The 24,331-nt window shown below is 48.6% G+C and overlaps 2 protein-coding genes across 2 annotated transcripts; both read right to left on the reverse strand.

Moving 5' to 3' along the window:
• Positions 1–10,067: 10,067 nt before the first annotated feature.
• Positions 10,068–12,870, reverse strand: LOC136512877 (WRKY transcription factor WRKY24-like). The gene is made up of 5 exons (XM_066506888.1): positions 12,519–12,870; positions 12,202–12,414; positions 11,222–11,829; positions 10,966–11,136; positions 10,068–10,857 (listed from the first exon to the last, which is right to left on the reverse strand). The coding sequence occupies exons 1-5, from the start codon at positions 12,780–12,782 to the stop codon at positions 10,413–10,415; spliced, it is 1,701 nt and encodes a 566-aa protein (XP_066362985.1). The 5' UTR covers positions 12,783–12,870; the 3' UTR covers positions 10,068–10,412.
• A 6,153-nt stretch (positions 12,871–19,023) lies between these two features.
• Positions 19,024–22,465, reverse strand: LOC136511637 (uncharacterized). Its single transcript, XM_066505684.1, has 2 exons — positions 22,221–22,465; positions 19,024–21,108 (listed from the first exon to the last, which is right to left on the reverse strand). The coding sequence occupies exon 2, from the start codon at positions 20,938–20,940 to the stop codon at positions 19,240–19,242; it is 1,701 nt and encodes a 566-aa protein (XP_066361781.1). The 5' UTR covers positions 20,941–21,108; positions 22,221–22,465; the 3' UTR covers positions 19,024–19,239.
• Between the last annotated feature and the right edge of the window lie 1,866 nt (positions 22,466–24,331).

Genomic DNA, 24,331 nt, shown 5'->3' on the forward strand with positions numbered 1-24,331 from the left:
TATTATACATACGCTTTGTAGATGAATCTAGGATTACCAAGCAACAGTGAACGAATCTATGCTTTTCAGACAATAAACATAGACTTTTCAGATACACGGACAACATCGAATTATCACATCACTGATATAGTACTGGCATGCAAGGAAGCACAACTCCACTCTATCTCCACCATCCATCTTATGACTGTTTGATCCAAGGGCTGAGGTGAAGAGGCATACGGATCGCTGACATGGCACATTGAGAGGCCTCCATTCCTCCTCTCAACCTATAAATAACCACTCACTCTCTCTCATTCACACACACAACAAGGAAGAAGAACACTCCTCAGTATTTGCTTTCGTTGCAGTACCAATGTCTGGAGGGTCATCCAGAGGGAGAGGAAAGGGGAAGGAGACTACCTGGGGGTGGGAGGGTCCTCTTGGTTCCGATTTCTTTGAGGAAGCTCTTTATGAGAGATTTCCAGTTGAGAGCAAAAGTGATTTCACTAAAGAGACACCGCTGAGAGGATACGATGAAAGGAAAGAAGAGTGGCCAAAATGCATGCATGGTGAGGACTGCCTAGTGCAGATGTTCACCGAGGGAATAGATGGAGGTCGTCGTTTCTTCAAATGCCCGCGAGCATGGGTAATTGCTATTACTATTTGTTTCTTCAATATGTTTGTCTTGTATATCACTTACACGACATACTTATTGTAGTCTTCCTTGGCCGAAGAAAACTATGGGTTCAGTAGGTGGGTTGATCCTCGACCTATGTATCCACATGCGGAGTACATCTACTACCTACAGGACCATATCTTCGATCTAGAAAGGGAAGTTAGCAGCGGTTACAAGGACGACGGACAGGACGACAACAACAATGGCGCCGATTCATAGGAGGCACTCTGCAATGATCCATATTGCACCTGCCCTAACCACACGAACAAGGGGCCTCCTCCGCCACCCCCGCCATCACCACCACCAACAACGGGAGGCTACTATGGAGAAGGTGCAACACAATTTGCTATGTGGCCACACTACTAGGATGACTTTATCTTTTTCACATGTACCCAGGTTTAATTACCTAAGGCATGTTAGGTTTAATTACCTAAGGCATGGTTTAATTATCTAAGGCATGTTAGGTTTAGTCGAAGGAAACTCTGTACCCAGGTTCGGTACATGTAGTCACATGCCATTTAATGTGTTTCGTGTGTTGATTTATATAATGCCATACGTCGTTAAGTTTTTTTGCAGCACGTGTTCAAATTTCAATACGTCCATATCATTAAGCGGAATATTAAGACCATAGATAATGAAAACAACCACATAATGAAAAGTTCGATACTATGCCACATTACACAACATATTAATACTACAACTACGTGATGACAGTAGACATAGGGGCAAATGCACTTCCAAATCCTTAGTCTGAAACGTACTGAGTAAGCAACTCATCATCCGAGTACCAGTCATCTACTACAACCCTATTGCTATGGCTAGGCTCAACTATGTTGCTCTGACCAGCCTATCGCTTGTAGTAAGCGGCCTCCGCTTTATCTGCGGCCGCTGTGGCTTGAGTGAAGAACGCGTCGTCATCCTCCCCTGCCTGTAAGCCAGCCTCTGCTAGAGCGATGAGCTCGCTCAGTCTGCCAGTGTCATCCTCAGCCTCCTGCGCCTAAATGCCCACCTCTGCTAGAGCGATGAGCTCGCTAAGTCTGCCAGTGTCATCCTCAGCCTCCTACGCCTGTGTGCCCGCCTCTGCTAGAGCAATGAGCTCACTCAGTCTTGCAGTGTCATCCGCATCCTCGTCTCCCTCATCAGACAACACAATTGGTGATTAAACGGTACGACCAGCTCGTGATCTATGGTCATCTAACTTCTTCTCCTCATACCTTGCATGAGCCACCTCTATGGTATGTTCCCCGCTACAACCAATCCCTTCATATATAAAATGCAATCAGTTAGCAACGCGATTATATTACATTTAAAACCAGGCAACGAAAAAAAGGTTTTCAAGCACTCACTGGCACATAATGTAGCAACATGCTCGTTCAAGACTTGCATATGTACTCTTGTCTCCTCCCTTGCCTCATTCCTTGCCCTCTCCTTCTCTAACATCATCCGCCTCTCCAATCCCCATTTGTTAAGCCCAACATCGATCGGGTTACAAATACCGCGTTGTCTAGCAAACTCACGCATCTTTTTTTTGTGATGTTTAATGAATAGGTTGACGTAGTCAGGTCCATATCCCATCTTCCGTGCAATTAGTTGCCTCTTCTTCAGTTCATCCAAGAACTTAGCTTGACCATCATAACATTCCCAACTGCATTTCCTAGTGCTCTGTTCAAAAGAAATATTATATCATATATGTCTTAGCAAAACAAACAAAATACGATTTCATGTTTACCAGAAAAATAACAAACCTCATCATACTCAATCATATGGCCACAATAATGGCATATTCCAAGCTCCGAAGGGACTAGGCCATAGTTGGATTTTACACCACATTCGCACATGACAGGAGGTGCTTTGTAGATTACCCTTTCTTTCTTCTTTTCCTTAACCCTCTGTGGTTCTTCTGGCCATTGGTTCTTAGGACCATACAACCACTCCTTGAAATGACACTTCACCTAAATAATGAGACATTAGTACATGAACACATATAGCTCAAGATTTTAACATATACACTTTGCACTTACTTCATGCTTGTTTGGACACACAAACTCTAACGTATTCTCAGGGTTTATCACCGCTCGATCTCCGTAATCGCATAGAGGAGGTTCCTTGAGTCGTCTAACTGTGGTTAGGTGCTTCTCCTTAGCCATCATTGCCGGAGGGTTAGGGGGGTGGAACCCACCGCTTGAAGTGCCCACGTGGATGTCTCCCTCTAAACCAATCATCGAAAAAGAGGTACCTAGGATCAAACTTGTCTGCACCATCGATCCACTAAAAGAAAAAGCACCTCTCATAGTCCTACACAATGAGATTCCAATAAAATATTAGTACCATACTTACACAAATAAAGAAAAAGGATAGTGCAAACAATTTCTTACATTAAACCGACTACATGTGTAAAAGCAACACGCGGCTGTGTTCGGATGTTTCGATTGAAAAACATGGGCTGGGAAACCACAGTCACAGTTAGGAATAGGAAGGTCAGGAGGGATGGGGCATCTTTGCTAGATGCGTTGGGGTATAACTCTCGAGGACGACCCCGTTTTCGCCAAAACTCCTGTCGACAGAATATGCTCGGCAGTCCACCGAGGGGTATCCCACGATGGTAGATTTGTCGGTGGGGGTGCACGTAATTAGGAACCAGATGGTGACACAAGGCGCAGAGACAGCGATTTAGACAGGTTCGGGCCGTCTAATCAACGTAATACCCTACGTCCTGTGTCTTTGGTGTATTGTATTGATCTGTATGTAGATCCGATCTGATAGATCCTATACACTAGGGGACCCCTACCTCTCCTTATATACTCTGGAGGAGGTAGGGTTATAAGTAAAGTAGCCTATTTGGTACTATACAATGTCTTGCGGTGCACGCCGAGCAGCGCCGTGCATGCCTTAACCTTGTGGGCCGGGCCACCCTTGGGGGCTCAGCCCATGTCTTGGGGGCCATACCCCCACAGCTAGTCCCCGAGCCTAACAGTAGGTGACGTAGTCATGTGGTGCCAGGGTTAGAAAGTAGAAGACCAGCCGAGCAGGCAGCCAGTCCCCGGGCGTAGCCTCAAGATGAGAACAAGCATAATCACCGCAAGGTGAAGTGTGCCCACTTAGTCCCCGAGCCTACTAAAAGATGAAGAATAAATCTTGTTGTAGGGTCAAAGAAAAAGAAGTCTGAAAGCTTGCCGACGCTGTCCGACATGTGCGTATCAAGACCCCAGACGTGCTGCCCAAGATCAGCACCCTGATCTGAACAGCATGGAGCAGCTTGATAGCACAACGACGAGACGTAACAAGATCTGAGCACCGAGGAGTCCCCGGCGTAGCCGAGGATGTCCGACCAACCAGGGAGTTCCTAGCGTCGCTGGCGATAACCGAGAACCGAGGAGCGAGGAGTCCTCGGCATAGGCAGCGATGACCGAGCATCGAGGAGCGAGGAGTCCCCGGCGTAGGCGGTGATGACCGAGCACCGAGGAGCGAGGAGTCTTCGGCATCGCTGGCGATGACCGAGCACCGAGGAGTCCTTGACGTAGGCGGCAATGACCGAGCACCGAGGAGCGAGGAGTCTCCGGCGTCGCCAGCGATGACCGAGCACCGAGCAGTCCCTGGCGTAGGCGGCGATGATCGAGCACCGAGGAGCGAGGAGTCCTCGGCGTCGGCGTTGATGACCGGGCACCGAGGAGCGGGGAGCGAGGAGTCCCCGGCATAGGTGGCGATGACCGAGCACCGAGGAGCGAGTAGTCCCCAGCGTTGGTGGCGATGACCGAGCACCGAGGAGCGGGGAGCGAGGAGTCCCCGACGTAGGCGGCGATGACTGAGCACCGAGGAGCGAGGAGTCCCCGGCGTCGCTGGCGATGTTTGAGCACCGAGGAGCGAGGAGTCTCCGACGTCGCTGGCGATGATCGAGCACTAAGGAGCGAGGAGTCCCCGGCGTTGCTGGCGATGACCGAGCACCGAGGAGCGAGAAGTCCCCGGCGTCGCTGGCGATGTCCGAGCACCGAGGAGTGAGGAGTCCCCGGCGTAGGCGGCGAGGTCCGAGCACCAAGGAGTCCTTGGCGTAGGCGGCGAGGTCCGAGCACCGAGGAGTGCCCGGTGTAGGCGGTGAGGTCTGAGCACCGACGTAGCTAACGATGTTCGTGCGGTGAAGTGTGCCCACTTAGTCCTCGAGCACGAAGAATCCGAGGGCCGAGGAGTAACCGGCGTCGCTGGCGATGAAGCACGTGCGACGAACAATCTAGTCGACTGGTCGGCGGCGAAGTGAACATTGAGTAGAAACGACCGGCAAATAGTCCGATCAACTGGTCGGCGATGGAGTCCATGAACCAAGCGGGCCGACCAGTTGATCGGTGGAGAAGTCCGAGCACCAGGTGGTCCGATCACCTAGACGATGATCCTGCAATATAAACATGTAGAACGGGTAGTACATGATGTAAAAATAAATGAGCTCTGGAGAAAAATCAGCAATGGTGATGAAATGGCATATACAGTTCGGTGATCAGTTGGTGTGAAAATATATTTATGTTTAATATAAACCGCCCGAACAGTTAGTGTGTAGCTGAGTCTCCAGCCCTAGCTAGCCCGTTAACCATAACGCGGAGCGCGGAGCTCATGCACATGTAGGAGGAACAGGCGTGACCAAGGAGCCGCTGCCGACCACCCATAACGCAGAGCGCGGAGCCTGTAGCACGTGTAGGGAGGAACCGGAGACAGGGTCGTCTCTAGAGGCGTCTGAGCATCAATAGGACTGTTCGAGGGTTCAAAAAATCATTTGGAGAGAAAATATGGAGAAAACAGTTCAGAGAAACATTATGGCAATATACGAAGATCGGAGAATATTTGGAAGAATATTAAAGCATGACTTAGCTGTGGACGGAGCGTCTGGTCGGCGGCGTATGGCGTTGTCTGGTCGGCGTTGATGGCGAGCACCTGGCGGGCGGTGAGTTGTTGGTGAAGACGACCTCGGAGGTGGTTCCGAGATCGGATCTGCTGCCGCAGGGGCTGGTGTAGTAGCGATGACTCGTCGTCGTGGACCGACACGGATCTCCACGAGATTGACGACGAGAACGCGTTGTTGATTTGAGGTCCATCTGGCTCGCCATGGATCACGCGCACACCCCTACCTGGCGCGTCAACTGTCGATAGAATATGCTCGGCAGTCCACCGAGGGGTATCCCACGATGGTAGATTTGTCGGTGGGGGTGCGCGTAATCAGAAACCAGATGGTGACACAAGGCGCAGAGACAGCGATTTAGACAGGTTTAGGTTGTCTGATCGACGTAATACCCTACGTCCTGTGTCTTTGGTGTATTGTATTGATCTGTATGTAGATCCGCTCTGATAGATCCTATACTCTAGGGGACCCCTACCTCTCCTTATATACTCTAGAGGAGGTAGGGTTACAAGTAAAGTAGCATATTTGGTACTATACAATGTCTTGCGGTGCACGCCGAGCAGCGCCGTGCACGCCTTAACCTTGTGGTCCGGGCCACCCTTGGGGGCGCAGCCCATGTCTTGGGGGCCATACCCCCACAACTCCTCCCGAAACATTTCTTGCATCTAACAAAACGGATGTAATTTAACAAACATAAATCAAAACATCACAAATAAATATCAATGAGAACCATAACTACAATACAACCAATTTTGTTCTAAGAACCGAAAGCAGTTAACATTAAACCCTAAACCTAGGGTTTCACATTTGATCCACAACAATGAACCCATAACATAACTACATGCGCCTAGGTTTGCTAGCTTTTTCCACGTCTTAGAATCAACCTATGGTTGTATAATACATATATTGAGGGATACAATGAAACCCTAAGTGATGATGATTCTTAGGTTCAAAAATCTGACTAATATATACCGAATCGATGCGAAAAAACAAGGAGGTGAGTGAGGATACCTTGCTCTCGAAGATCTACGGATCAAATCAAGGTTTTCAAGGTCCAATATATCGATTCGTGAGGTAGGATGAAGTGGGGAGAGAAAAACCCGAGAGGGAGGAGGAAGAACGCTCGGGCAAGAAGATTGGGCCGGGGTTAAATGCAGGGAGCTCGGCGCCAGTCACTCTGGCACCGAGCCCCCTGGCAGGTCGCCGACCATGCCCAGGAGCTCGGCGCCAGAGACGGTGGTGCCGAGCTCGGCGCCAGCATCAATGGCACCGAGCTAAGGGTCCATTTCCTGAATTCTTTCCGCCAGGGGTCTATTTGTGAGAAACTTTCAAAAAAAGGCCAAATTGTAAAAAATTCGGGTGTGGGTGTCCCTGGTGCCGGCACGGGCGCCGCCCCTCCCGGTCGCAGCAAATTTATGTGGATTTGTAAATTTTTCAAAAAATTTTGAAGAATTTGTGAATAATTTAACATAGATTTCTCTGATGTCTGGAATTCATAGAAATAATTTGTAATTTTTTTGAAAAATTTTGGCATATATTTGTGTTATTCCCAAATTACATCACTTTATCCAATAAATTGCACTGAAAAAATCATTGTAAATATAGTAATAAGGCGGTGTAAATATAGCTATAAGACATTGTAAGTGCATGAACAAAAATTTGGTTGATGGGAGGGGCTAAAACAACCGGTTGTTGGCTAGCAAAAAAAAAAATACGTTAAACCATAAACGTTCTTTAGTTACCTACTCATGTCCTAAATGTACATATAAATTACTCACTTGTGCCATTACAAGACATTGGGACATAATTTAAATCATCCCATCAGTTTACATTTATAAATTACCCAAAGTTACCATTATGATAGATAATCTAATTAAACCCTTAAATTTACATTTAAATTCCAGCTTCTACAAATATTTGAATAATCTAACCCTCAATTCAGCATCTAAAATTACCAATATCTTCTATTATAAAAAAATCTTTATATAATAAACTAATTTATTTTTCTAAATTACCAACTTTTACTACTAGTAATATATAAAAAAGTAACCAATGTAAACAAACTTGTTGTACCATTATGTAAACCAAGTATACATTCATGTATATGTGATAAATATTTATATTTTTATATTTCACCAATCATAAAATGTACTCTTAACAGCTCATATATGTAAGGTGTGACTTTAGATAAGTTTATACATTTTAATCAAAACATTATGACATAGCAATGTGGGAGGTTAACACAGATTAAGGTGGTTATGGTCCCCCAAGTAGTTGAGATTCTTTTAGAGTAAATACAACAATTATTAGGCTTAAATATAATCTTTTGAGGTAAGTATTGTTGGTCTTTTCAAGATCTTACTTCAAGTTGTATTGGAAATCATAAGTGATGTGGTGTAGGCTTAGATGTCTATTTATGCTATTTTGGTAATTTAAAGTCTAATCTATGATTAAAATCCATATTTTTAATGATATTTAAAAGGGACAATTGTCCTGTTGAACATCTAAAGTGATTGTCCTTTGCTGGCGGACATCTACTTTGGAGCATTTTGCCATAAAACACTCTGGATTCAGTGAAATTAGACCCCATGACACCGCGGACCAGGTGTAGCCGGTTGAGGAGAGAAAATAGCGGTGAAATAATATTCTTACCCCTACCGTTTTCTTCTTCCTCTCTCCCTCTTTCTCTTTTTTATGTTTCCTATACCGGCAGCCCAGCCGGCGTTGGCACCGGCATCGGCTGCTTGGGCTCCTCGGCAGCCGATGAGCCGGTCGCCGAGCACAGCCACTCTGGCTCTGCTTCCGCCGCAGGGCCTTCAACGCGCGCACCACCGTCGGGAGGCCTCCATCGACGCCCCCGTACCCTCTGACGCCGTGACTGCCGAGGGCCTCGCCAAGAGCCTGCGTGTGAAGAGGACTCCGAGGCGTTCCTGGGCTTCGTGGAGGCCCACGGCAAGGATGCGAACGCGCTGTGGGCCAAGATGCTTCCGACGCTCAAGCTCTGCGTGGATCCGACAGAGATGCGCTGGCCTCGCCCCGTCGCTATCCTCCGTGCGAGCGAATCAGGCTGGCTCTCAGACTCGCACGGCCGCGACGTTGCCCTCGGCGCGATGTCGCAGTGGCTGCCGCTGTTGCCAAGGAACTCCCAAGAGCAGCAGCTTGACGGAGAACGGACCACAAAGCCACATACATTAAAGCCACTAAAGCGGAGCTAGCGTCTTTGACTTGTGGTACCGGCGTGCACCCTGTGGAACGACGGGACGGGGCCAGCGCGGCCGCTCACGTGGGGCGGCACGACTAGCGCGAGCCGTGCGCGTTGGGGACGACGGGCCGGGGCCAGCGTGGGGCGGCGCTGCGGGGCCAGCGCGAGCGGCGTGATGGGGCCGGCGTGGGCCAGCGCGGCGTGCCCAACGTATCTGCTCGACGACGAGAAGTGGAAGGAGGCCGGCCCGAGCGACGGCACCGCGGCGCTGTGACCCCTCCGGAACGAGGCCACCCAGACCTTGCTCGTCGTCGATGACCTCGTCACCAGCGGCGCCTCCATGGTCGAGGCCGTCGCCATGCTCCGCATGCGTTCCGTCTGGCTCGGCACGTTCGCGAACGAGGCGGCACTCCACGCGCCACTCATGCACCACCCCTCGCTGCCATCGGCACCCGGCGACACTGCACACACCACCCCTCGCCGCCACCGACACTGCCGCCGTGCCGTGCAAAGAAGACGCCCTCCGCCGCGACACGAAACAGAAATAAAAAGAGAAAGGGAGAGAAAGCGGCAGGGGCAAGAATGCTATTTCACCGCTGTTCTCTCTCTTCAACTGACTGCAGCCGATTCGCAGTGTTATGTGGCCTAATTTTACCGAACCAGAGTGTCTTCTGGTAAAATACTCCAAAATAGATGTCCGCCAGCAAAGGACCATCACTTTGGATGTCCAACAGACAATTGTCCCTATTTAAAATGAGAGTTTTGCATAAAAAAGTACAATAAGAACAAGAGTTTTAGCTTAACTTTGGAAGAAAAAATGTAGAACTAATCAGATTGAAATTTGAATGACCAGACTTATAGTCATGACATGATAAGACATGTGCTACAATATGACCACCATAACTCAAATTTAGACGGTGAAGAAAAAAATACGAAATAATTGATAAGTTTATCACAACCAAATAAACATTACAGAGTATCTATACAAGTATTGTGTTAGAAAATGAAAACACACAGAGCAATGATAATAACTTTTATTAGTGTAGATATTACAAGAGCTTCATTGCTCCTAGTCTATGCAGAAACATGGTTTGATTTACTAGTAACACTAGAAATAAAAAAAATGTACACAAAATAATGATGAAAAAACATAATGTATTTTTCAAAATATAAATTATGATGTCGCTATCACTCAAAAAACTTAGAACTTTTTTCTAGAGAAAAACAAGAAAAATCTTATTAAGGGGAAGGCTAGAAATGAAACATCGAACCAAAAAATAGTTAGATAGTTATCGAGACACTGGTCAAACTTGGAGTAATTTTGACTGTACTAAGATACATGAACTGAACACATTATTTATTAAGATCTAAGCACTTACAACAATTTTCTTTTGAAAAAAAAATGCAGTCAAACTGCTGAAAAATCATTTGCCATGGCCTTGCTTCCGACGCGGGCACACGGCTACAGCAATAATGTGATGTCCTACGTTTCTTGTACATGTTACAGAAGGCTACCCCTGCAGTCTACAGATGATGCCCGCAAAGTTGGGGCCTCCAAACAAATCAGCAAAACCGCTATAGATTGTGTACATAATCTGTGTCGAGTCAAAAAGAATCACAAATGGTGCGAGCATGTCTTTATCTTGCCAATCGATGTGGCAGAGTGGTTCAACCGGTCAGAACAGGAGCGGCTGCTCGAAAAACGACATGTCGTCTCGTGGCTCGTCCTTGGCGTAGTACATCGCCTCGTTCGTCTGCTGGTGCTGATGCTGGTGGTGGCTCCTGTAAGAGTACGCCGTGCCCACCGCCGCGTCGCCGAACCCGGACAAGGCGAAGCCGCTCTCGGCGGCCTGCATCGGCGCGCCGTGGCCGCCGCCTGCCCCGAAGCCGAACCCATCGGCGGTCCGGACGAGGCTGCCCTGCTGGTAGCTCCCGGCCTGCTGCTGCATCTGCTGCGCCGCCAGCGCGGCGCGGTGGTAGAGCGAGGCGCTGCCGCGCGCCGGGGGCACGTCGTGGTTGTGCTTGCCCTCGTAGGTGGTGACCACCGCACGCGTGTCGTGGCACGCGCGCTCCACGTGCTTCCGCACCGGGCACCGGGCCGTCGTGCACTTGTAGTAGCTCCTGCGCGACACAAGACGTGCATGCATGTAAGCTCACGCGCGTCGAACGCTTCCGTCGTCGAAGCAGTAGCATATCATTGTGACGCGTAATAAACAGCGTAGTACGCACCTCGGGTTCGTGTTGCCCTTCACGACCTTCTGCCCGTACTTGCGCCACCGGTAGCCGTCGTCCAGGACGTCGATGTCACTCATCGTTCGCACGACGACCCTCGGCTCCCGCACCGTCCGGTTGTTGCCGGCCACCGAGACCCCTGCGTCGCCGTCGCCACCATCTTTCCTCCTGGAAGGAAGCGTAGCACGTTAACACCCATATATAGCCCCTCTGCTCTGATCAGTCACTTCGTTCGAAAAGTTTGGTCACTCACCATCTCTTGGAGTCGGGTTCATCGTCGTCGAGATCGTCCGTGCCGAAGTTACCGGCCAACCGCGAGCTGACGCCGTTGATCTCGTCGTCGCCGCCGAATGAACCCGACGAGTTCTCGGGCGTGGCCACGGGTGTGCCGGACAGCGCGACGAAGGAATGCTCGGGCACCGCGTCGCCGGCGCTCTGCAGCACGTACGACGCCGCCGGCGCCGAGCTGGCGCTCCGGCCGCGGGTGCTCTGCGGCTTCGGGTGGTTGTGCGTGCCCTTGTACACGATCTCCGTGACCTGCCCGTCCGGCGACCGCTCCACCTTCTTCTTGGTGGGGCAGCCCGGGAAGCTGCACTTGTAGTAGCTGCGCGGGTTCTCGCTCCCCTTCATCTGCTTCTGCCCGTACTTGCGCCAGTTGTACCCGTCGTCCGACGAAGGCCGGTGGCTCTGGCTCTGCTCGCGGAAGCCGGATACCGCCACGGGAGCCGCGCTGTAGCCGCCGTTGCCGAGCATGTTGTCAGGCTGCGCCGCCGGCGCCTCGAATTGCGCAGTCGTTTCCTGGTAGGTCCATGGCTGCTGCTGCTGCATCTCGCCGCCGTTGTACGAGTCTCCTACTCGTCCCTATAACAGTAGCAACGCTATTATTAAACATCAAATACTTTACTCTTGAGAATTGCTCGACATTGACTATAGTATATTTGTGATCAGGAAGGAGATCGAATGCAACAGTTGGGCCATGCATCTGTCGTCATGAGAGATGTCCAAGTTTCCAAATAAAGTTTAAAAAAAACATGTCAGCATCTTAAAACAGGACACACGTTAGTACGACTACAGTATTACAGGGGCTACCAGCTACAGGCAACTGCTAGAGACGAATTCGTGGACTTTCTTTTTAAAAAAAAATAATTCGTGGACTTTCTTGATTGGAGCTTGCTGCCTGCCTCTATATTCAGATATTCTACCGTGAAGTACTAGTTCATGTTAATCGCTTACCAATGGTGCCATCAGCACGGATGACTGTGGAAAGGACGCCGTGTGCGCGGCACCGGTCATCGTCGACGTCGCCGGTGCGGACGCCGCCGTCTGGAACGTGAAGTCGGTGTACTGCCAGTGCTCGGTCTTTACGCTGCTGCTTAGGCTCTCCGACGTCCCCATCCAGTTGAAGGGCTCTGACGGGATCGCGCCCGTCGTCGGCGACGGGAACAACTGAAAGAACAGGAAAATTAACCAACGGACAGGTAGCAAACACATGCTCAGCGCAATATATAAACGGAATGTTCATGCATGCACGCCGGCGGCTCCGTGCTTACGCTGGGAGTGAGGAGGATCGGCGAGTCGAGGATGCCGGAGAACGCGTGGAGGTAGGACGACGGCGACGCCGGCGGGTGCGACAGCGGGAGGGAAGGCGGGGTCATGGCCTTGAACTTGGACAGCCCGACTCCCCCGTTGTCCGCTCCGCCTGAAGCTGCACCACCGCCGCCCAGGAAGTTGGCGAAGGTGGTGGTCGGGAACGAGAGCGCGACCGGTCCAGAGTTAGCCAGCGTTCCGCCGAAGCTCCCCGGTGTCGAGGTCATCGCAGGCGAGGAGGGTCGGAGGCTGCCGGAGAGGGAGACGAGACGAAGGGAACGAGAAGCAGCCGGAACCAGGCGCAGGATGCCAGGATGGTGGTGATCTCGAGACCGACCGGCTGCGACCTGCCTATATAGACGTTTGAAAGTTTGACCGTTGACTGGTCAGCGGCCGGGAGGCGTCTCTGACTGGCGGCTGCGCGGCCACACTTCCCCGCTCGAAGATCCTCACCCACCAATGGGGGGACGGGAGCGCGTGCTGCCGCCTACGTGGCGGCCCCGCGGGCCCCCGTGGCTGGCCAGTGCGGGTCGGCGTGCGCCAGCGGGAGCGGCGGTCGTGGATGGTTTCGTTGACCTGCTCAAGGTCCGGGGCAGCGATGGGGGTTAGGGGCTTAATCGCAGCGTGCTGATCGGATTAGTTTACGCGAGGGAAAATCAACGCCATGTTCGTTGAGGCTGATTTAGCTTATAAGCCATGGCTGAAAGTACTGTTTACTAGTTTGGTGTAAGAAAAATACTATTCATTAACTGATAAGCCATGGCTTACAAGATAAGCAAACGAACAGGCAGCCGGGCGTATCTATGCAGCGGGTGAGCGCGGCGAATGGGAGGACTGCCCTGCGTAGCAAAACGTCGTAGATAAAGTGAGCTCGGTGTGTTTTTAAATTCGGTTTATTTCCAGCTGAAATTTCCACTGCTCTGCTTTGTCAAAATGGGTCGTGATCGATCTTGGAATCGGTTGAACGGTTCTGCAGCTGAATTTTTTGTTGCTCCGTTTATCTGGTAGGGTTGCAACCTCAGCTAGCTGCAGTTGGAGGAGTCAGATGACTCGGAAACGGCGATTATCCTGGATTACTCTATTGTATTGCTGGTAGAGGTGGAGCTATGGATGATCGAATTGGTATGGTAGCAGGTAGCTTGACCTGTTCTTTGATCATTCATTCAGGTACTAGCGTACTGCCAAGAAAGAAGCTTGTAGCGGCTCGCTTGGCTTGGCCGAATTTTTTATTTTTAGCTTTTTTTTAAAAAAAATTCATAAATATGCTCTAGAGGTAAGATTTCAAAATCTGGACCCTTAGCTCGGCGCCATCATTGCTGGCGTCGAGCTTACACTGCTCGGCGCCATTGTTGTTGGCGCCGATCTCGGGGCCATATTGGCGGCATGGACGCTGACATGGCAGCCATCTCAGCGTCGAGCTTGGCGCCGAGCTCGGCGCCAACAATCCTGGCGCCAAGCCCTCTGTTACGTATGGGCACTCTCTTCTTTTCTCTCTTTCTCTCTACCGCCCGTCCCCGCTGCCGCACCGTCCCCGCCCGCGTCCTCGCCCTCGACGGCCGTCACCGCCCGCGCCGGCCCCGCGTCCACGGCCGCGCCGGCCGTCCCCGCTCGCGCTCGTGACCGCGCCATCCCCGGGCCCTGCAGCGCCCGGCTACGCCAGGTAAAAATTGTGAATATGCAACGTAGGTGCTTGGTTAGCTTTGATTGTAATGTAGTAGTTCGATTATTTGTTATTTACTAGTTAATGTGATGACTCCGGTAGTTGATTTAGTTAGTGATCTAGTGAGATAGATATGTAGATAGATAGGAACATAGATACATAGGTACATAGATATAGTTAGATATGTAGATAGATAGAAACATAGATACATAGACATAGCTATTTTGTGAGTACACTGTATATATATATATATATATATATATATATATATATATATATATATATATATATACACACACACACACGTAGTTATTATCTTATTTACTTCGCTTGTAGTTAGAAAATACTTGTTAGGTACTATCTATCATCTAATTTGGACTAAAGGACATGTGTTTCGTTATGTGTTTGAACTAGATGGACAACCTGGTGACCATATTCATGGAGGCACCGTTGAATGCGATCGCTATGGATATGTTGAGTTTATTGACATGCAAAGCGTGCCTGTACCATTTAATGATAGGTCTTCATTTAGTGAGATGGTTGCAAGGGCTCAGGAGAAGTTGCAAGGGCTCAGGAGGAACTGCATTGCCTAGGTTACAGCGGACGTATATTGAGTTCACGAACGAGCTAGACACGCTCACAGCGTCTAGTGTAAGTAAATTTTATTTTCCATGCTGGTTTGAAAATGGTTTAGTATACCATCTAACATCTTGTTTGGACATGTTGCAGGTGTTGTGGGAGCCGTACGATGGAGAGGGGGCACTTCCTTTTCATTTGAGCAACATGTGTGGGTGCGACGACGACTTCTATAGGATGAGGTGCCCTCCAATCTGCTTCCATGCTGTCGAGTTCCACCTGCCAAATAGAGTTGCACGTCAATTTAGAGTGAGACAGCTTTGGCCAACGGCTCCGTTCTCGACTGGCGTTGACTTACACAAGTAAGTGTTTTGCTATTTCAAATGTCTCATGATGTTCTATTTCCATTAATATGATGACATGTACATAGATTCAAGTAACGATGACATACGTGAATGTTAGATCGTCAGAAGAACAGAAAGATTTTTTACTGGGAGAAGCACCACTAGTACTACATTAAGCAATGGGAGGAGATGCACGACAACGTGGATAAGAACAACGAGCCACACACGAACCGTGAGTTCAGAAGGTACCAAGCTTGGTACCAATATGCGACACGTTGCAGGCTAAGGCTACAATGGACAGAAGATGACTACGCCGATATCGAGTCCTTTGACGATGAAGTTACAGCGTAGGACCAATCTACTCGTGCAAGAAGGCAGGTGGAGGCAGGACCAATCTTGGACAGAGTGGTAAGTCAATTGCCTTTTTTCTACGTTAAGTTGCATAACAATACATTATGCGTTAGAGGTATCTATTTTAGTTACTGTCACCTTCGAGTCGTAGCATCCTTATAATACGTTAGATTGTTGTACAAAAGAAAATAAAACATGTTGCTATCTGTTTAGAAGTATTATCACTTAGCTTTGTTGTAGGAAAATACCCTCAAATGCTCCGTTGAAGACATTGAGCGCTTTCGTCCGAGAGTTAGGGACAACGACACGCGTAGCTTCCTAGACGTAAGATTCAAAATATTCTTTCAAACATATTATTAATACGTTAGATTCTTTCAGTTAACATAATTTTGTACAACAGAGGCTGTAATGTCGGCTACGCCGTGCGGCTGCTCGTTGTGATTGTAGGACAGACACGACGCAAGATGTGTACGTTCCTTCCGTAGGCAGAGGAGGCTTAGGTTCCTCTAGCTAAGCACCTACAGGGGACGAGGATGACGACGACGACGACGACGACGACATGAACCAGAGGCACGAGGAGCTTGGCCCATCTCAGCTCCAGGACACTCCCTCGACTCAGCCTACACAGCCTCCCACCGCAACAGTTTCTGCATCCATTCCTTATCTTCAGGCTTGATCTTAGTGTCGATGCACTGCTCAAAATTATAGAGCGGTGGAGGGGTCTACAAAAAATACAATTGTTACAAAACAAAAAAATCATGCAAGATATCATATGACACAAATATCAATTCCTCACCATCTTGTTAATGCGGCGCTGACAAAGTGTAGGCTTAAACGCAAAATTGGAACACATCCAATACCTCTGTCTATACGTGTCATTTTCATCAGACTTGGCTACCTTGCAAGGATCGCCGCAAAAGCACATGAGCACTAGAACACCACTAGACAGAGGCAATGGGTCGAAGACATTTTCGGTCAAACGGCCATAACTACAGTACAACCAATTTCGTTCTAAGAACCGAAAGCAATTAACATTAAACCATAAACCTAGGGTTTTCTATTTGATGCACAACAATGAACCCATAACATAACAACATGCGCTACGTTTACCTTGATTTGCTAGCTTTTCCACGCATTGGTATTCTACGGTTGTATAATACAAATATTAAAAATTGCATGAAACCCTAAGTAATGACGATTCTTAGGTTGAAAAATCCTACTAATATATACCGAATCGATGCGAAAAAAACTAGGAGGAGAGCGATGATACCTTGCTCTCGAAGATCTACGGATCAAATTAAAGTTTCCAAGGTCCAATATGCCGATTCGTGAGGTATGACGAAGTGGGGAGAGAGAAAACCCGAGAGGGAGGAGAAAGAAGAGGAAGAAGGCTCAGGTAGGAAGGTTGGGGGTAGGGTTAAAACACTACTTCGGCGCCATAGATCCTAGCACCAAGCTCGGTGCCAAGATCTACGCCCCCATTCGGCTTACCTTAAAAGCCGGCTTATTCGGCTTCTTTTTTTTCAGCCGGAACAGTGTTTTTCTCTCACGACAATTCAGCCGGAACGATGTTTTTCAGCCAAGCGAACGGGGCCTACGGTGCCAAGCTCGACGTCAGGATCTATGGCGTCAAGCTCGGCGTCAGGATCTACGGTGCTGTGCTATCTGCCAAGTCACCGCCACGTCTGCGTCGAGCCCAAGACCTCGACGCCAGCAACGATGGCACCGAGAAGTGTAAGCTCGGCGCCAGCAACGATGGCGCCGAGCTAAGGGTCTAGATTTTAAAATCTTACCTCTAGGGATATATTTGTGATTTTTTTTTTAAAAAAAGCTAAAAAATAAAAAATTCGGCTTGGCTTGGCTTAAATAACCTTATTAGCACTACGTGACTTCGTAAGTTTTGACGAGCACCGGCGCAGAAGCCATGCGTGCAGACAAAATTAGCTTCAAACGCACCAGATCTTGGCAAACAGATCTCAGGCTGATGTCGTCGTAGCTGAGGACAAAAAAAAAAAAAAAACGATCGAGTCCATGGTCTCCATCACGAGAGATCAGTTAAAGCCCCGAAGGACGGACAGCAGAAGGGCGTTAATAACTGAAGTAGGGACGGGACGAGACCCCGACACTTCGCAGCAGCGCTACGAAAAGAAACGTGACTGGCTGACTGCCTGCCGTGCTCGAAGCGTTTCGACAAAACGGACGGACCGCCCGTCGTCGCCGCGCGCGAGGCACGTGCGAGACCGACCTGCGCGGCGCCGTGGCAAGTCGCACGCACGGGCACGGGCACGGACGCGGACGCGGCTTCGTTTACGTTTACTCGCGCCAGTGAGTCGAGTCGAGTCGGTTCAGACCCGAACGGCAGGCAGGCAGCTCGGCACGGAACGGAACGCATGTGGTTCTCTCTTCTCGAGTCGACGCCTCGCACGGTACGCTCGCCTCGCCTGGGCCATGATGATTCTCCGAAGACGGCTGGCCGGCCGCGGCCGGGACGGTCAAGGCGTAGCGGGAGGTGCTGGAGTAGGCGTTCCGTTCGTGCCACCACCACCAAAGCTTTCTGAGAAACTGCCAGCCTCTCAAGTGGAGGCAGGCAACGCGTAACGTAATAATATAAGAGCTGTTCTCTCCATGCATGGCTCTTGCTTGGGAGGAACAGGGAAATGGAAGAGGAGAAGCTGTGCTTACTTGAACGGAGAACCGGTCGTCATGGATCCATCGTAGTATATGATCTTCTGCTGGTCATGATGCACTCTGAAAACCATGTTCTACCACAAACATACCTTTCATTGACTTAGGTACGGGGATGAGAGTTATTTATAACTCAGTTATTTTCCCTCTCAAAGGGGGAAAAAATGCAGCACATCAGATGACGGCATGGGACTATCGGTGCGGAACGCTTCAAGCATACTCTGTTCATCCCAGATCAGAAAATTTGCCATTGAGCAAGAGATTTCTCAGGCAAGTCATGCTAGTAAAATAGAGAACATTTTAAAGTTCTCGCAAGAAAACAAAACATTCGATCATCGATTAGTAGACTAATTCATCATTAACAACGACAGCTATTGATCTAATCTGCTATAAAGCAAACAACTTTGCAATTAAAAAAATGTAAAGCCCCCCCCAAAGACCATATACCAGATTCCAGGTGACGATTTTGCTAGGAATCAAATACTTCCCTTCGGAACTAAAATGAAAACAGATGATGATGAAACGGGTGGTGGTGTTGAACTCGTCAAGATATATATCCTGGCAATCTCCTGTGCATATCCCCTAGACGAATACTTTGCTACTGAACCAGGAACTGAAACTGTCATGCTGAGAACAAATAGGTATAACAGGACAGGAGAGAAGAGAGACCACTTGAGCGCTACAATAAAGGGAGATACCGTGATCACTGAAGAAGGCTTATCCCAGAATCTATAAAGTTTCACGATGAGAGTATGGTGGAATGAATGTGCATGTAAACAAAGGCCGAGACAACAAGCATTGCTGGAATTGCTGCCGACAAATGGACAGACTATCAGCAGCAGCACACTCCTGTTATCATGAACACATCAACAGATATTGAACAGCAAATGAGAGATCTATACAACAATTGCACCTCACATCAAAAGCAACCGTGCATGACGGAGCTGAAATGCAGAACAGAACTGGACAGTCTATACATTTCTTAAGAATAACAGCACAGGAATTTTCTGCCGAGGATGTATTTCCTTTACAAAAAAATATACATATCTCATAGGACCGGTAACTGCTTCACTGGATCACCCCCGTGCCATGATCTGGTCCACCTTCTCTCTGAAGAACAGATGGAGCTGGTGCCTTCATCACCCTATCACCCATTGTCGGTGAACCACCCTGAGGCGAGGAACCAGATGACCTGCGTGGGGCTGACAGGCTCTCCAGGATAAAGATCGATGGACTAGCATTGCCGCTCCTGTATGGCGAACTTGGACTCGACTTGAAAAGGGCCAAACCATCTTCACGCTGCAATGGGGACATCATTACGCGGGGGGTTTCGCCAGTTACTTGCCCTGTGTGTGACTTGTCCTCTGTGATATCGTAGTAATCTGCGGTCCTGACTTCCTGAGCAAGTGAGCATGAGCAGCAGAACAACCACTGGAAACAATCCGATGCATCTGGGTTGTGGCAGCAGAAGTTGTTTTCAGGCAGGTTGAACCTCTTCCTCATCTGAATTCTCCAGAAGCCACCATACAGTAAACCAAAAAAGCACAGGAAAAGTCCAGTGAGCACCAATGCCACTTGAAGGGATCCATTGTCAACATTGCCAGCTGCAAGGACGAAGATAAAAAATGGAGCCAGGCAAAAGAGCAGAAACGTTGCAATGTGGACATACATGTTACCAAATCCAAGCCTCTGCATATTCCAGCCAAAGACACAGCAACTGCAGAAAAGTGTCAAATACGCAATAGATATCTGGTCCCAGAAATCCATTAGTCCGCCAACCCACTGAGGCCTTCTCTCCACAAAACGGCGTTCATCACTCTGGATGAAAGAGTATCTCCTCTCAAATGACTTAATCCGTGAAGTTGGCCTGCCGCTCTCAGTTGAGGTGACATCGATTTGTGCTTCTTGATCGATAGCGGCATGTTCTGTATCATAGTCCTTCCCAAGAGGGCTGATGATATTGTACAGACCAGCGAATGCTGCAGCCCCAATTGCAACAGAAATAGTGAGGCCAACACCGATAGGAGGCCGTTGAGATCTGCGGTACCCTAGGTTTAGACCACACAGGGCATACTGAGCAAAGCAGTTCAAATTAAGAAGGATTACAACCACCATCATGTGCATCCACTCATTAGGTTTATATGTTCCATTTTTGCAATATATCTTCCTAAGCCTTAAAATGTCCTTCGGCTCCCATCGACAAAGAAGCACAAAGTTGTAGATCCGTTGTGGGTGTTGATAAAGGCACATGAGCGTGAATAATGCATTCAGGATTTGGTTGTTCACTTCAAACCAGGTGTCCCTTTGTGATTTGCTAGGCAAAACATGATTCAGCATTCCAGTCATAACAAGGAAGAGAATTGCACCAGATACAGCAACACAAGCAATCCAAACAAAAAGGGCCATGTTCATAGGCTCTTTTATCCAATTCTTGGCCATCACCCACAGGTGTTCCCAATTAATCCTCCTGATAAACTGGAAATGCTCATGGCTAACATGGTTGTCCGAATGGATCGAACGTGAGAACTCATCCCGTTGAAGTGCGATCTGTTGAAACTTGAACGAAGGGGAGGGACCAAATTTCTTTAACTGGGGGCCAGTACAAAGGCGATTCCAAAAATTCCTAAACCCACTCCACCGCTTGCCACTTTGCGAAACACCCTGAGTGGCAAGAGTGTTGACGTCTGTTGCGCCTGGAACATTGTCCGAAGCTGTTGACTCTACTGGTTGAATGTCAGCTTTGAGATTTCCATTACCATTGGAGGCCATTTTGTTCAGCTGGAGATGTTGAGTGTCAGGTTACAAATACAATTCGCCCCCTTTCCACAGGGTAAGGCACCCTATTTAACACTCAGACTGGAAGTGCCATTTTCCACAGAAATGATTGCTCTCTTGTATATATACAGAATGCACATACATACTACTGGCTAACCATTTCTGCAAAAACAAGAACCAGTCCAAAAGAAAGGAAATGACAGTTACTAAAAGCCGTTTAATACGAACTCATAACTTGCTCATACAGAAACAATTTTTCGAAGCAAGTGTTCATTTTAGTGAAATGTCACGGCTAAGGAAGAATGAAAGAAATTGAAGTTTCTGAGGGGGAAAAGATCAGGTATGCCATATCATAAATGAAACCTTGTACTCCCCTCCATTCCAAATTATACGACGTTTTGGCTTTTCCAAATGCATTACTTTTACTATGTATGTAGACATAGTGTATATCTAAGTGCATGACAAAAACTATGTACCTAGAAAAGCCAAAATGTCTTATAATTTGGGATGGAGGGAGTAGAAAGAACTAATGAAACAATGCAAAAGTTTACGACAAACTTTAACAATTAGAAAACACATCTCCAAAGTATTATGTAAAACAATTCTGATTCCAGAGTTGTACAATCCATGTTTGTTGATTAGTAACTCGTTATCCCAGTAAAAGCAGTCACGCTAATTAATTTCACAAAATGTCCTGCTATTCCTACCCAGTTCCAATATTTTCAGCGATCCCAACAATTATGCTCTTGATACCTTGGGTCCATGCTTCTTAACAAACATTATCAGGCTGCTCGAACTGAGTTATATCGATCAAACACAGGTGTACAGAACTGAAAATGTGTACAGATATAGCTCTAGAGAAAGAAATAGAGGATGCCCTAGGACCAACTACATCTTAATCACTACGTGCTCGATGCTCTACCATTTATGAAGTCAGTCAGTATTGAACTTGGTTGACTTGAATCTGCTGCGAAGCCGACACCAAAGGATCCCATGAAATCCAAACTGATTTCTAGACAGATTTATGTACTACCAGTACTAGTACTAATGTAAAATGGTGTTTGGAAACAGCACACGCAAAAGAGGAGGTATCTACTAAATCGACCGATTGCCATCTATACCTTAACAAGGAATCCATGAAATTCCTGCGGGGATGAAGCAGGCACCAAGCCAAGAGCTCGCTATATTGTTGAGTAAGCGATCCATCGATTATCCAACAGGAGCAGCGCTCAAGGAGGTAAGTAAGGAGGAGGAGGGACCGAGGGAGCGCTCACCTGCGAGCAGCAGCCGGTGCCCGGAGTGGCGCGCAAGCAAAGGCCGGGATTCCTGCCTTCCCCAGCCGCCGCCGCCGCCAGCGAAGCCCAAGGGCGGATTGGCCGATTGGGGGAGGAAAGGAGATGCTCCAGCAGCCGCGAGGCATCTGTTGGGGGCGCCGCCGTTTGCGAACAGCGTGGGAGCGCGACGAGTCAACGTGGCCGCGGGGAAAGTCACATTCCGCGTTGCGTTCCGCCAACCCCCGCAGGCCAACAACAGGGCTAACGTCTTAGGGCCCTTTTGGAATTTGGAATAGAATAGAGTATTTTTCACAGGCCAAAGAAATCTCCTTCCTCTGTGTTTTTACTGATGAGTGATGACATATAGCGTTTTTTCAATAGAAAAAAAAATCAATTTCGATAATTCCTACATTTTGAACACCTGTTCTCATGTATTCCTACGTTTTCCCACCATATCTATTCTTTTTTGTGTGTTTTTTGTTTCTTTATTTACTTTATTATCTTCCTCCGAAACACACGCGGTTCCACTCGGTCGCTGGCCTACCGGGCTATATCGGCCATTCCGCCACGTTGAGGGCAGGCGGGTAGCGTGCGGGGTAACGGGCTAACGGTGAAAAAGCCTGCTTATCTATCTTCCGTGCCATCGCCGTCTCACTCAGTCACTATCTCTCTCACCCCTTGCCTAGGCGCGGCTGGTGGCAACGGTTGCAGCCTTGCAGGGACAGAGCGTCGCCGCGGTTCCCAGGTTCCCACCAGGACAGAGCCACAAATTTCTTCTGATTTTCTGAAGACCTTGGGGATGGGATCATCAGATCATGGGAGTCAGAGCCTTAGAGGTCACAGGCGAGGCAAAATTGCTGATTTGCTGTGCTCGTCTAGATCCCTTCAGTTCTTTGTCTTGTTTGACGAATGCGGTGTTCTGGCTCGTGTTTTCGACGACGACAACAACAAAAATACGCTCGCTTTCCGTCGTTTTCCGCGGTTCCCTCAAGGGTGGCCTAACTTCCGCTTTGCGGGTGCGCGGTTTCTTTTTCTACTCGATATTTTGGACAAGCAATTATTCTGGTATTAATGGTGATTGCTCTAGACGACTAATGGCAGGTTAATCACCTTTAATGTTTTAACTGCATGGCTATTTACTCACCATAGTTGCGACACGTGTATATATTGGGACGAGACGTTGTCCTCGGTACAGACAATTCATCTCCGCCGCCGCCATCTTCCCCATCCCGTCGCCGACGTGTCATCGGCGTCGGGAGAGCAAATCTCCGAAGCCTACGTCCACTTGTGTCCTTGCACGGGGTAGGGGCTATATCAGTTTTTTTGGGAAGCGTCACGGTGACTGCTCGTCGAATGTCTTCTTCCCTCTATGTCAGTGTTCGTGGATCTCCATCGAAGATCTGCTTTCGTCTACTTTTGCGCTATCTCTAGGGCCGACAACCCTACTTGAAAGAATGCCTATACTTTCTCTGTCGTTTGTTCTTGCGTTCCTTCTGATACTAGCCCCAGAGAATTTGAGTTTTATTTAGATCGTAGTGCCAGTGTTAAATTACACACCTATATTATATGTTATTATTATTGTTCTTTTCTTCAATATCAAAATTAATTTATGCGTCACTAAATTGCTATCTTGGTTCGCCACGGCGTGGCTGCTACCGGTATGATCCTGCTAGGTTCAGAATATCGTGCGCCATTCTACGTAGTGTGGGCCAGTGGAAAAGGCTGCTTTGTTATTATTTTTGGGTGAGTTTAAGTGTACCTTTTGCCTGTACTCCAAAGCAGAAGGGTTCCAATTTCCAAAAGCTGGTGATGACTGATGAGTGGAGTTGAGCCGGTGCGCGACAAAATGGTCCAGCAAGGTTTTGTACCCGAAGCAGTCCTGGCAAGCACTGCCGCCGTGCGCACCGCACCAAACGAGTCCTCGACTCGTATCCATGGATGGATGGACGTGCGTGCATGTGCCGTGCATGGAGGGAGGACCTGATTGGGCCTCGCTAATACCTGGACCACACCACCCGTGCCCACTAATGGGCCTGTTCTCCGAGAAATGGGACTGTACGGCCCGGCGTGCCTTTCCGATCCTCTCGCTTTTGCCGTGTGGCCCAGGTTAG

This window comes from Miscanthus floridulus, chromosome 16 (assembly GCF_019320115.1).
Source record: "Miscanthus floridulus cultivar M001 chromosome 16, ASM1932011v1, whole genome shotgun sequence".
Lineage (NCBI taxonomy): Eukaryota > Viridiplantae > Streptophyta > Magnoliopsida > Poales > Poaceae > Miscanthus > Miscanthus floridulus.